A 15516-nucleotide genomic window follows, 5' to 3' on the forward strand; every position below is an offset into this window, starting at 1 on the left:
ATGATTGCAGCATCTCCAAATTTGTTTGCATCTGCTGACTCTTTTGTAAAGTTCAATGGGATTAATTATGATGAGTGGGCCTTAAAGATCCAGTATACACTGGGTATAATGGCTTTGGACATTGCCATCCTGACAGATGAGGTGCCAACAGAAATTACACCTCAGAGCCCCGAAGCAGAAAAGTGCCATTATCAGGCTTGGGAGAAATCTAACAGGTTGGGTTTACACCTCATGAGGATGACAATGGCCGATAACATTAAGCCCCCCATGCCTAAAACAGAGAAAGCAAGGGAATTCATGCTCAAAGTAAAGGAGTGTTCACAGTCGGATTTAGTTGATAAGTCAATTGTTGGTAGTTTAATGAGTGAGTTGACTACTAAAAGGTTTGATTGGTCTCAACCGATTCATGATCATGTAACACACATGTCTAACCTGGCAGCAAAGTTGAAGACTTTCAGGATGGACGTAAGTGATACTTTCTTGGTACAATTCATCATTAACTCTCTACCTTATGAGTGTGGCCAGTTTCAGGTGAACTATAACACCATAAAAGATAAATGGAACTATCAAGAGTTAAAAGCCATGCTTATACAGGAGGAGGGGATATTAAAGAAGATGAAAGATCAAGCTGTTCATTTTCTGAGTCATGATGGTGCCAACAGCAGTAAGGCCAAACCGAGTAAGAAGGGTAAGAATGGTAAGAAGAGAAAGTCTTTCTTTAAAGGACCTGAAAGTGCGATCCAAAAAGAAAAGAAGTGTCACTTTTCCAAGAAACCTGGACACTTCAAGAAGGATTGTCCTAAAAGGAAGGCATGGTTCGAAAGGAAAGGTAAACATTATAGTTTTGTTTGCTTTGAATCAAATCTTATAGAAGTACCTAATAATACTTGGTGATTAGATTCTGGTGCAACTACTCATATTTCTCACATTAAACAGGGATATCGTATGATCCAGCCCATAAGAGGAGTTGAACAGTTTGTATCCATGGGAAATAGGATGAAGGCACGCATTGAGGGCATTGAGACTTACAGAGTAATCTTAGACACTGGTTGTCATATAGATCTTACAGATTGTCTCTATGTACCGATTGTGCTAGAAATCTTGTATCATTAAAGTAAATTGGATAATTTAGGTTTTAATTTCAAGTTTGGACATGGTATATTTTCTATGTACCGTAATGAATACTTTTATGGTAGTGGTACTTTGATTGATTCACTTTATAGGTTCAATCTTGATGTCAGATTTTCTGATTCCCTATTTATTGTTGAGAGTCAAGGTATTAAACGTAGTGCATCGAACGAAAAATCAGCTTACTTGTGGCATCAAAGACTAGGTCACATATCCAAAGAAAGGTTAACGAGGTTGGTAAAAGATGAAATTGTTGGAGCTTGTGTCCTCAACAAATTAGTGTGATAACATTTATAAATCTCTTATAGGTTCACAAGGGTATACTTCGTATTTTATCATTTGATTAACGATTAACTAATAACGGTTGGCTTTCTAGAAAGTTTGACGTTATTATCATACTGATGGCGGTGATCAACTGGTCCCTAAAAGTCACACCTAAAGGATGTGTTTGAGAGATGTGATTGTATGAAAATATAATCACATTGATCCTGACTAAAAGGTTAGTCCAAGTAATTGACTAAACAGATAGTCAACGTGTTGATGAGATGATTATTTAATGCCGATTAAATAATATTAGCTGAGACGAATTAACTGTCAATTCGTAAATTGAATATAATAAGTTATATTTAATTAATGTATATAATGTTAGAATGTTAGCTTGGACGAATTAATATGTTAATTCGTAATTAAATGTAATCGGTTATATTTAATTAGCAAGTTAAAGTATATATTATACGATATTGTCACAGACCGGCATTATTAAATCCACTGCAAGCTGTTGTGTGTAGACTTACTAATACGGAATGATATAAATGACAATTTATAAATAATACATTTTATACATTTTGTATACTACCAAAATAAGAAGATTTAATCTCCTTATTTTTTGGGTAGGTAGAAAAACCGAAATAAGAGAAAATAATTCTCTTAATTTCAGATATGGGCCGAAAAATTAAAAGAAGAAAAATCTACCCTAATCACTCCATATACTCGGTTTATAGGGAGATTAAGAGGAGTTTTTTCTAACCTAATTTTTCTAACCTATTCTTGCCTCTCATCTAAAACACAAAACCGAAAAAACCTAAGGCCTTGTTTGGATAGGAAAAAAAGGGGGAAGGGAAAGGGAGGGGGAAGGAGGGAAGATAAAGGAAGGGGAGGGGAGGGGAGGGCAGGGAGAATGGAGGAGATGATTTTCCCTCCAAATCTTGCCTATGTTGGTGGGGAAATAATTTGCCTTGTAGGAGGGAAATAGAGGGATCCATTTTCCCTCCCCTCCAAATCCCTCTACCTTCATCTTGCTAACCAAACAATGGATTTCTCATCCTTTCAATTCCATCACCTCCCTTTCCCTTCAAATCCCTCAATCCAAACACACCCAATGCAATTTACAGAAATAAGGGATCGATTCTAGCAAGAACACAAAAGGCATATCTCATATCATCTTGGGTGCAACTGATAGGTGAATATCATTGCGATATTGTTCTTAGGCCGATTTTGCTAGGACCGAAGGTTGTTTCTTCATTCTCTACTTTTGTTTATGTAATTCATTTTATGACTCGCATTCGTCATTATAATTCGTTATAATCCTTAATATTAAGGGAAGTATACAGATAATTTCCCACAAGTGGTATCAGAGCCAAGGCAATGAATTTTATTTTGATGATTTTCATAAAATGAATTTGAACAAAGGGTTTATGAATCGAAAAAAAATATATATATATACACGGCTGAAAATTTTTTGCCGATTGAAAATTTTTTTCTGCCGTGTTTTTGTTCTTGTTTTGATATTATATTTCCATTTTGATTTTTCATATTGTTGTTTTAATCAGTTAGAATGATTATATGAAGAATTGGTAGATGTTTGATTTAATGAAGATTAAGTTAAAATGTAAATGGAATCGTCATGTTGATGATATAAAAATTTGTTTTTGCTATATAGTTTTTGGCATATACGGTTAATCATGTTTCATTAATTTATATGCTAATCATGTTCTAATAGCAATTATAAACGATTTTCTTCATCGAAATTTTTTTTTTAGGGCATTTTTGCCGCAAAAAGAAAAAAAGGGCTTTATTAGGGTTTGTCGAGAGCTCCTAAGAAAAAAAGGGTTTCTGGTTTTTTGTCTTTCGTTTTTTTTCAGAAATACCGTATAAAAAAAATTGTTTTGTTTTGGTTTTGCTGAAATACCGAAAAGAGAAAAAAAAAAAGGCTGCTTTGTTTTCAGCCGTGAGCAAAGGAAAAAAAGGGAAATTTTTTGTTTTGATTTTGGCCAATTAATAATTGTGAAGCGGTTCATAATTCATAGATACCTAATTATTTTAAAGAGGTTTAAAATAATGATTGGATTAAATTCATATTACAAGTTTAATGTGAATTAAGATTAAAATTAATGTGATTAATTGAGGAATTGTCACTTAATTTGATCATTTAAATAGGTAGTTTGGGTAAAATTAATCTACATAATTAAAGAATTATGTCTTGTATGTTTAATTTTTTTTAGTTGATGCATTTTATTTAGTTGAATGAATCGCTGAATGGTTTTATTTACGTATTTTTGCAATCGGTTGTAATTTGTAATAACTAGTGTGGCCTTAGTCAAATTATGTTTTCGTATTGATGGAAACATAATTTTTAATGTAATTTGAGATCTTGTATCTCCGTTTGGTTTTCTTTATTTATTACGGTTTTGAAATTAGAATGTAAATAGGTTTATTATGTAATTTTAAATTGTAATTTTTGAGAAGACCAAAGATGGAGATTGGAGCTCACTCCCGCTACATGGATCAAGATGGAACATCAAGACAAGCTTCTCGGGTCCAAGGATGGATTCCAAAGTTGTATTTATGTTCATTTTGATAGGATAGGCCACACTAGGACTTTATTTTTGTTTTACGTTTTACCGTTCTTATTGCTTTTCATTCACATGCTAGTTAGTGCATCATTTTCCGCCTAAAACCAAACCACCTACTAAAATGCATGAAAATTGACACATATAGGTTGTATGTTAGTTTTCATAGACATACAGATGTCACATGGTTTTAAGCCATCACCTTAGTTTATTCATTCACGCATGCTAGATATTAGTTCACTTAAAATGAATTAAACCAAAGTTGATGGGATCTTCCTCTAAAACGGAAATTAAGACTAGTCTTTATAAGGGCAAACAACTATGAATCCCTTCTTCGTCGGTAGGCATAATATGACCCCTTCTACGTTGGGTAAGTAGTTTTTGTTGACTTAGTTTATCTTAACATTATAGTCCGAAGAGTTTCTCGTGATTATGATGGACTAAAGATAGAATTTACAGAAATTTATCGACCAAGAATTCTAACAGTAGAATTAGCCAAAAGGTTGGCTTATTAATTTACAGATAATTGAGTCTTGGGATCATTTATATAATTCTTAAGGAAGGTCAATTGTATAAATGCATGAGTCTTCACGTTATAACAGTATTGCATTAGACTTAAATTAAAATCGATGCACATGCTTATTATTTATTCTTCTTTTCGCAGTGTAGAACACGTTTATATTACTGTTACAACAAATGGCTGGAAATAACGAAATCCCAATGCCAGGTGCCACACTTGGACGCGAGTCCTGGCTAAAAGTTTTTATGGACAATATGAATCAGTACACGCGACTGAAGAATGATGGGTCCAACTTTGCGGACTGGGAGGCAGCACTACGGAATGCTGCCATTGCTGACGGTAAGCTCAAGTACTTAACTGAGCCAATACCGGTAAACCCAGGCCCAATGCGGGAGTTAACGAATCACTTGCTTATAGTGATTTCGTCATGGAAGCGGGTGCGATAAAGAACGTACTCATCTTTCCAATGGAAACCAATTTGCAGAGACGCTTCATTGCCCAAGGTGCGAACAAAATTTTCACCACGCTCACTAACGAGTTCTCAAAAGCACCAAGAATCGTTACTTATGAGCATACATGTCGCTTCTTTGATGAGAAACTCCAAAAGGGCCAACCGGTTAGCCCACACATTCTTAACATGATTGAGAATGTCGAGAAATTAGAGTCACTTGATTGTAAAATCAGTGAGAGCATAGTCATTGATCGTATGCTTCATTCTCTTCACGATGGTTTTGCCCTTTTCAGGGCGAACTACTACATGAATGACTTAAAGAAAAGTCCTCATGAGCTACACTCACTTCTCGTACAGACCGAGAAGGATATGAAATTGAGTGGGAGCATGAAGCAGGATGTTCTCACGATTTCCAACAAGGGTAAAGGTAAGGGCAAAGCTCCAGGCGACCTAACTGTAGGTAAGCCAAAATTCAAGAAGCCAAGATACGGTAAGAGTGGGCCTGGTGAGACTAGTGGCTCACAGGGCAAGGCAAAGAGAAAGGGCGGTGACATTAAGTGCCACCATTGTCACAAGACTGGACATTGGAGGAGGAACTGTCCCGTGTACCGTGAGGACATTAAAGCAAGCCGCGTCGTTCCTGTTGGTATGTCATCTTATATTCATATGATTGAGATTAACCATGCAAGTTTCGGAACTTGGGTACTTGATACTGGTTGTGGTTCTCATCTGTGTAATCATTTGCAGGGCCTAAGAAACATCACACCTCTCGGAAAGGGTGATGTGGACCTGCGAGTCGGGAATGGAGCCAGAGTTGCTGCTGTCTCGAAGGGAACATATGTAATCCAACTCCCTAGTGGTTTTGAGTTATTTTTAAATAATCACACTATGTACCCAGTTTGTCTAAGAACATTATTTCAGTTTCCGTACTTGATAAAGACGGATTTTCATTTTTAATAAAGGATAATAGCTGTATTTTCTCTTTCAATGAAATGATTTATGGCAAAGCGGTTTCCATGAATGGAATTTACATCTTAGATCAAACTACGGAAGTATTACACGTGAATAATAAGAAATTAAAGGTTGGTGACAAAGATCAAACCTATCTATGGCATTGTCGAATGGGACACATAAATGAGAAACGTGTAAAGAAACTCGTCGATAATAGGACTATTCCCGCATTCGAATTTTCTACATATGGCACGTGTGAATCATGTCTCATTGGCAAAATGACTAGAATTTCCTTCAAAGGTGTTGGAATGCGCGCTAGTGACCTATTAGGACTCATACATACTGATGTTTGTGGACCTATGCCAATTACCGCTAGAGATGGCTATACATATTTTATCACTTTCACGGACGATTTGAGTAGATACGGATATGTCTACTTAATGAAGCATAAAAGTGAGTCCTTTGAGAAATTCAAGGAATACCAGAACAGGGTTGAGAACCAACTGGGTAGAAAGGTTAAAGCACTCCGTTCAGATCGGGGTGGCGAATATCTTTCAAATGAGTTTGATCAACACCTTAAAGACTATGGAATCGTTTTGCAGTTAACTCCACCTGGAACACCTCAATTAAATGGTGTGTCCGAACAGAGAAATCGAACCTTACTTGACATGGTTCGATCCATGATGAGTCACACGGTAGTGCCTGATTCATTATAGGGTTTTGCTCTTTTGTCAGCTGCTCTTATACTTAACCGAAGTCCGACTAAAGCTGTCGACAAGACTCCATATGAAATGTGGAAGGGAACGGTCCCTAACTTGTCCTTTATTCGGGTTTGGGGCTGCGAGGCTTATATCAAGTGGAGACACGAGGATAAGCTCGGCCCGCGATCGGTCAAGACATATTTTATAGGTTATCCAAAAGGAACGTTTGGTCATTACTTCTATTCGCCTACCGAACATCGAATTTTTGTTGCGGCTAGTGCGACGTTCTTAGAGAAAGAATTTTTCGAGAACAAGACAAGTAATAAAACCTTCGAGCTGTCGAAGATTCAAGAACCAACAACCGAGGAACAGATGGAGGAAGTTGTTCCTCCAACTGATGATACGGTTAATATTCATGAGGAACCTAGGAGGTCGGGTAGAGTCTCTAATCCTCCGGACAGATACAATGGTATGGTCGAGGAGAATGACGTTTTGCCCCTAGAGAGTAATGAAACCGCTACCTATAAAGGTGTTATGGCATGTTCCGACTCAAAGCTATGGCTCGAAGCCATATAATCCGAGATGGACTCCATGTATGAGAATGACGTATGGGATCTTGTTGATTTACCCAATAAGGTAAAACCTCTACAGTGCAAATGGCTTTACAAAATAAAGCATTCTGTAGACGCGCAACCAGATACCTATAAGGCATGACTAGTGGCAAAAGGTTTCACTCAAGTGCACGGATTGCATTATGATGAGATTTTTGCACCCGTAGTCATGCTACGTTCCATTCGGATAATCTTAGCGATTGCCGCTTTTCATGACTATGAAATTTGGCAAATGGATGTGAAAACCGCCTTCTTAAACGGTTATTTAGAGGAAGAGTTGTACATGGTGCAACCCGAAGGTTTCATAGATCCTGAACACCCTAAGAAAGTATACAAGCTTAAGCGTTCCATTTATGGACTTAAGCAAGCTTCTCGGAGTTGGAATCATCGTTTCGACCAGGTGATAAAAGAGTATGGTTTCACTCGATCGGTCAAGGAACCATGCTTATATATCAAGTCGAGTGGGAGCAAGATTGTATTCTTGATATTGTGTGTCGATGACATACTCTTGATTGGGAATGACATTCCTCTCCTATCTTCGGTTAAAGGATGGTTGAAGAACCATTTCCAGATGAAAGATCTGGGTGAGGCACAACGTATTTTGGGAATCCGTATCTACCGAGATAGATCATGACGGACGTTATCACTTAGTCAGGAGTCTTATTTAGATAAGATTCTTGAGAAGTTCAGCATGACCAACTCCAAGAAGGGGAACCTTCCAATGACGTCTGGGATGCAGTTGAGCAAGTCTCAGTCACCCACGACGCCTGAAGGGATTGAGAGCATGAGCCGTGTTCCTTATGCATCCGCAATAGGATCAATCATGTATGCCATGATATGCACACGTCCGTACGTGGCATATGCATTGAGTATGACGAATCGGTACCAAAAGAATCCGGTGAAACACACGGATAGTCAAAAAATATCCTCAAGTACCTACGGAGGACTAAGGATATGGTATTGACTTATGGAGGCGATACTAAGCTATGCGCAATCGATTCGCAGATGATAGCTTCCAAACGGATCGAGATGATTCAAAATCTCGGTCCAGGGTTCGTCTTCACTCTTAATGGTCTGCATGGGTCACCGGGAAGAGTTCCAAACAGAGTGTTGTTGCAGATTCTACCACTGAATCCGAGTACTATGCCGCTTCGGAAGCAGCAAAGGAAGCTATATGGATGCGTCAATTCTTACAAGACCTTACGATAGTTCCTAGTTCGAATGACCCGATCCCATCTATTGTGACAATAGAGGTGCCATCTTTCAGGCTAAGGAGTCTAAGTCTAGCAACAAATCTAGACATGTACATCGGAAAGCTCACCTGATCCGTGATTACGTGGAGCAAGAAGAGATAGTGATTGACAAGTAGCTTTGGATGACAACATCGCGGACCCTCTCACTAAACCGTTGAATTTTGATAAGCATGAAGGGCACGTTATTTTCATGGGAATTAAACGTGTTCCTGAGTTGTAGTAGTTGATTATGGATTTGATACATTATCTTTTTCATATACTATTTATAACTTCATCGTTTTATAATATTTTGTTTTTCATGTGGATTGTACTGACAACATTGAACGCACAAAGTGAAATGAATTACATTATATTTTTGTTTTGGTCCGTAATTGCCCATATGAGCTGATAACTCTGGCTATTATATTGTGCAGTCGATTGATGGTGGGTTCAACGAGCCATAAGTCAAACGGTTGACTGATCGATCACAAATGCGAGATTATAACGATACCTCGTAGGACAAATTTTTGTGACAACGTAATGGAGTCCTAAATGTTTAAAAACATTCAGTGCCAGGTCGTGGATAGGACATTCATTGTGTTCCTAGAGTCGATTCTTTTGACTATCGACTGTCTCTTGAGATTAAGGCAGTTTTTGGGTGACTTTGGTTTCTTTCTCATGGTCTGCCGTAACTGGAGGCTAAGTAAATTTTTTTCTGGGGCATTTCATACTACGCTTACATCTACAGGATTTGAGTTGAGGAAAATATCCAACCTTTATCAGGTTTAGTTATTTCTCAGGGCCACTCGAGGAGTAGTAACTGAAATGCATGGCCATGCTCGAATGATGATTCATTTATCAGTTAAGTTACTCTCTAGTCGGAGAAACCACTCTTGATACAGATCACTTGTAAAATACGACCTTTGTGAATACGGATTTTGCAAATTGTTTTACATTGAGTGGGAGAAATTTTAGGATATGAGAATCGGTTATCGCACATACACTTGTGAGGACAAGTGGGAGTTTGTTGGAGCTTGTGTCTTCCACAAATTAGTGTGATAACATTTATAAATCTCTTATAGGTTCACAAGGGTATACTTCATATTTTATCATTTGATTAACGATTACCTAATAACGGTTGGCTTGCTAGAAAGTTTGACGTTATTATCATATTGATGGCGGTGATCAACTGGTCCATAAAAGTCACACCTAAAGGATGTGTTTGAGAGATGTGATTGTATGAAAATATAATCACATTGATGCCTGACTAAAAGGTTAGTCCAAGTAATTGACTAAACAGATAGTCAACGTGTTGATGAGACGATTATTTAATGCCGATTAAATAATATTAGCTGAGACGAATTAACTGTCAATTCGTAAATTGAATATAATAAGTTATATTTAATTAATGTATATAATGTTAGAATGTTAGCTTGGACGAATTAATATGTTAATTCGTAATTAAATGTAATCGGTTATATTTAATTAGCAAGTTAAAGTATATATTATACGATATTGTCACAGACCGGCATTATTAAATCCATTGCAAGCTGTTGTGTGTAGACTTATTAATACGGAATGATATAAATGACAATTTATAAATAATACATTTTATACATTTTGTATACTACCAAAATAAGAAGATTTAATCTCCTTATTTTTGGGTAGGTAGAAAAACCGAAATAAGAGAAAATAATTCTCTTAATTTCGGATATGGGCCGAAAAATTAAAAGAAGAAAAATCTACCCTAATCACTCCATATACTCGGTTTATAGGGAGATTAAGAGGAGTTTTTTCTAACCTAATTTTTCTAACCTATTCTTGCCTCTCATCTAAAACACAAAACCGAAAAACCCTAAGCAATTTACAGAAATAAGGGATCGATTCTAGCAAGAACACAAAGGGCATATCTCATATCATCTTGGGTGCAACTGATAGGTGAATATCATTGCGATATTGTTCTTAGGCCGATTTTGCTAGGACCGAAGGTTGTTTCTTCATTCTCTACTTTTGTTTATGTAATTCATTTTATGACTCGCATTCGTCATTATAATTCGTTATAATCCTTAATATTAAGGGAAGTATACAGATAATTTCCCACATAAATTCTACCTCAATTGGATTTTAGTGACTTAGATGTGTGTGTAGACTGCATTAAAGGTAAGCAGACTAAACATACAGTAAAGAAATCAGCTACAAGGAGCTCTCAGCTTTTAGAAATTATACACACCGATATTTGTGGACCTTTTGACACTCCATCTTGGAGTGGTGAAAAGTACTTTATCACTTTTATAGATGATTTCTCGCGGTATGGTTTCACTTATTTGTTGCATGAAAAGACTCATTCCGTGGATGTCCTTGAGATATTCATAAATGAGGTGGAAAGGCAGCTAGAAAAGAAAGTGAAAATTGTGAGATCGGATAGAGGTGGTGAGTTTTATAGAAGGTTTACTGAAAATGGACAATGTCCTGGTCCATTTGCAAAGTTACTTGAAAGTAGGGGTATTTGTGCACAGTATACAATGCCCAGTACACCTCAGCAGAACGATGTTGCTGAAAGGCGGAACCGTACTTTAATGAAAATGGTTAGGAGCATGTTAAGTAATTGTTCTTTACCTCTTTCACTATGGATTTATGCATTAAAGACAGCAACCTATGTTTTAAATCGGGTTCCTAGTAAAGCAGTCCTAAGACTCCTTACGAACTATGGACAGGAAGAAAACCGAGTTTAAGACATCTTCGAGTTTGGGGTTGCCCAGCTGAAGTAAGGTTGTATAATCCAAATGAAAAGAAGCTAGATCCTAGGACAGTCAGTGGTTATTTCATTGGCTATTCTCAAAAGTCAAAGGGGTATAGATTTTACTGTCCTAATCACAGAACGAGAATAGTAGAGACTGGAAATGCTAGATTCATTGAGAACGGTCAAACTAGTGGGAGCATTGAACCACGAAAAGTGGACATTAAAGAAATTCAGGTTGAAGTTTCTTCTCCTGAAGTTGCACATGAATTTGTTGTACCAATCGTGTCGTCACAGTCAAATGACATAATGGGACAACAACAAAATAAAGTGCAAGACCCACAAAATGACAATAACAATGATGATCAAGTCACAATTTAAGGGGAGAATAATATGTCACGTGAACAGTCAAGACAACCTGTAAGGCGAAGAAGGGTAGTCAATGTTCCAGAGGAACAATTAAGGCTATCTATAAGAGAAAGAAGATCAGCCATCCCAGATGACTACGAGACATATAACGTTGAATATGACTTGAACATTAGTGAGGATCCCGTCTCATTCCGTAAGGCCATGGAAAGTGATAATTCTGAAAAATGGTTAATTGCCATGAAAGAGGAGATGAAATCTATGGATGACAACAAAGTATGGGACTTAGTAGTGTTACCTGAGGGTTCTAAGGCCATTGGGTCGAAATGGGTTTATAAGACCAAACGGGACTCTAAAGGTAACATTGAAAGATATAAGGCTCGACTTGTTGCCAAAGGTTTCACTCAGAAAGATGGCATTGACTATAAAGAAACTTTCTCTCCGGTGTCAAAGAAAGATTCTTTAAGAATTGTCTTGGCTTTGGTAGCTCATTATGATTTAGAGCTTCACCAAATGGATGTAAAGACCGCTTTTCTAAACGGTGAGCTTGAGGAAGAAGTATATATGGACCAACCCGAGGGATTTGCGTCCCCAAGTAATGAAGATAAGGTGTGTAGGCTGAGAAAGTCGATATATGGGCTAAAACAAGCTTCCAGACAATGGTATTTAAAATTTAATAATACCATCATGTCATATGGGTTTGTAGAGATTACCGTCGATCGGTGTATCTACATTAAGATTAGTGGGAGCAGATTTGTTATTTTAGTCTTATATGTTGACGATATTTTACTTGCTGCGAATGATCTAGGCATGTTGCATGATGTAAAGAAATATATATCTAAGAACTTTGAAATGAAAGATATGGGTGAGTCATCCTATGTGATCGAAATTGAAATTTTTCGCGATAGATCACAAGGATTGTTAGGGTTGTCTCAGAAAGCTTACATTGACAAAGTTTTAGAGAGATATAGAATGAATGAATGCTCCGCAGGGATAGTTCCTATACAAAAAGGGGACAAATTTAGTAAAATGCAATGTCCCCGTAATGAACTGGAACGAAAAGAAATGGAGAAAATTCCCTATGCATCTGTGGTTGGGAGTTTGAACTATGTTCAGACTTGTACTCGACCAGATATCAGCTTTGCTGTTGGAATGTTGGGTCGGTACCAAAGTAATCCCAGGATGGACCACTAGAAAGCTGTGAAGAAGGTCCTTAGGTACTTACAAGGCACTAAGGAGCTCATGCTTACTTATAGGAGATCTGATCATCTTGAAGTGATTGGTTATTCAGATTCAGATTATGCCGGATGTGTTGATAGTAGAAAATCAACATTTGGCTACTTGTTCCTTTTAGTTGAAGGGGCAGTATCATGGAAAAGTGGGAAGCAATCTGTCATTGCTACTTCTACTATGGAAGCCGAATTTGTGGCATGCTTTGAGGCCACTATTCATGCATTGTGGTTGCGAAATTTTATCTCGGGACTTGGGATCGTCGATAGTATAGCCAAGACGCTGAGAATTTATTGTGACAATTCTGCAGCCGTCTTCTTCTCTAAGAACGATAAATACTCCAAGTGTGCTAAACACATGGAATTAAAGTTCTTATCGGTCAAAGAAGAGGTACAAAAGCAAAGAGTGTCATTTGAACATATAAGAACGGATAAAATGGTGGCAGATCCATTAACTAAGGGATTACCACCCAAGGCGTTCATTGGCCATGTAGAACGCATGGGTGTTGTATCAAAAGCCTTGTTATTATAAAGTTAATATGCTTGTAATAAATATGACATCTTGAATTCACTTATAGTATTGTTTATGTTATAATAGACATGTTAATCATTATAGTTAATGTATACATTACAGTTATTGGATTACATGTGACTAATTATGAGAATTAATGCTCTTCTCAAATTAAAGATGACTTAGATTTGGAATTGATTTGTGATACATGGAAGGAATCATGTCGATTAATAAATGATGTGTGACCGCCATGATCCAATTAGTTCTAATTCGATTAAGTATATAAAGGTTAGCGAGCTTAACATAAAAGTGCACATTATAGTATTTGAACCATCAAGTCAACATAAAGGCCAAGTGGGAGAATGTTAGAATATTTAATAATATTCGAGTGGCCTATGTGTTTCGGGTTTAAATACGAGTTAAGTTTATATTAAATATTAAGAGACTTTAATATAAAGGATTAATTGATAGAAATACTCTCAACTATAGGTGTACCGCTTAAAATACTCTAAACTTTATTTTAACTAACAATAAAACCAACTAATGCCCTCCCCCACCTTGAATAGAATTGGCTATTTTGTTAACTTATTGTAGGAGGTAAAATTCGATGCTTCACTTTATCCTTCTTTTAATCTTCATCTTCTTCCTTTTAATCTTCATCTCCTTCATTTTTCCATTTTAATTTCCAATTACAAACAAAAAGAACAACTTAATTAATTAGCCTCCTAATTATAGTCCTTACCCAAATTTCACATCTCTTCTCTTACCCATAAAATGCGCTGCTTTCAATCTTCAATCCACCTAAAAACTCGTTGTTTTGATCTCCTTTACTCTTCAATTTCCTACCTTTCTTGAAAATTTGAACATTTTTTTAGTAAACTTTACCTAGCTTCCCACATTTCCCTAAAAAATTGGAACTTGCCCAAAATCAATTCCTACCCAGATCAAAATTCGTTTAAAATCTGAAAATTTGATTGATATCCAGATCATAATTTGGGAAATTAGTTTAATTTATTGATTTACCCACAAATTACAAAAATATGTGGGTATTTTCTTGAGAAATGCCCACTACCGATTACCAAGGTTCTGCAAGTCTATTGACGAGTTTTGGTCAGCTTTCGGCGCCTGTTGTCTCAGTTTTGGATGACAAGATTTAAGGCGGTGAGGACGGCGTCGTATACTCGTATGCCAGTCCGAGTGGTTGTGCGGAAAATTATGAGGAGAAAGAAGAGAAGATGTGGTCATCCATGGCATTGGAAAGATAATCAATGCAGTTATTGTGGGTTGGAGAAGACGGAGCTTCAATGGTGATTTATTCACATATTATAAGATTTTAAGAGAGACATGAAAGAAAAAGAGCGTTAGAAGCAGGTAGCCAGTCATATATTATAATAAGAGCAGAAGAGGGTATTAGTTGATTTTATTGCTAGTTAAAATAAATTTTGGAGTATTTTGAGCAGTATAGACATAGTTCAGAGTATTCTTATCAATTAATCCTAATATAAAAGACGACACCGTGATGGATCAGTCTCGATTAAATGTAATTAAAATTCGGGAGTTATTATTCCCTCTTATCATATATATATATATCTATATATCTATATATCTATATATATATATATCTATATATATATATATATATATATATATATATATGATAGGATACAGTAAGATTATTATCACAATTGTAATCATCCTGACAAAACACAAAACATACGTACACTGAAACAAAGGGTGAAAGACAGTTTCTTCTCTATCATCAAAGGAACATAAATGAAAGGGTTAAGGAGGAGAATCAATCGTCTTATACTTCATCCTTTCAAAAAGGATGAGATAGGTTAGTCCTAACCTAGAGGATCAGCCTAGTTTTATTACTTAAAAAAAAATCCACCATCAAATATTCAGGCGCTGTTTGGTAAACAGCATATTGACCAATTTTTAGCAGATTCAAGGGTTTTAGCATGTTTGACCAATCAATATACTAATTTTAGTGTTTGTTAAATAGCATATTGAAACAACATATTTGGGGTAAATATGCTGTTTTACAATATGCTGCTTACCCCAACATATTGGTTAGCATATTGTAAAATGGAAATTTTTCTCCATTTTACAAAGAAAATTAAAAATCTACTAATCATAAGCTGCCAATTACCAATTAATCCGCTGTTTATCAAACAGGGTCTCAATCTTTCTACTACATTTTCCCTTTAATTTTTCAAAATCCACAAAA

The 15516-nt window shown here is 36.4% G+C and overlaps 1 protein-coding gene across 1 annotated transcript; it reads left to right on the top strand.

The window, feature by feature from the left end:
• On the top strand, nucleotides 1-11561 carry LOC141627663 (uncharacterized). Its single transcript, XM_074440894.1, has 5 exons — nucleotides 1-829; nucleotides 899-1048; nucleotides 1133-1276; nucleotides 10592-11044; nucleotides 11158-11561. Exons 1-5 carry the CDS (start codon nucleotides 1-3, stop codon nucleotides 11559-11561), a joined length of 1980 nt encoding a protein of 659 aa, XP_074296995.1.
• Nucleotides 11562-15516: the final 3955 nt, after the last annotated feature.

The sequence above is a fragment of the Silene latifolia genome, chromosome Y (assembly GCF_048544455.1).
Source record: "Silene latifolia isolate original U9 population chromosome Y, ASM4854445v1, whole genome shotgun sequence".
NCBI classification, from domain to species: domain Eukaryota; kingdom Viridiplantae; phylum Streptophyta; class Magnoliopsida; order Caryophyllales; family Caryophyllaceae; genus Silene; species Silene latifolia.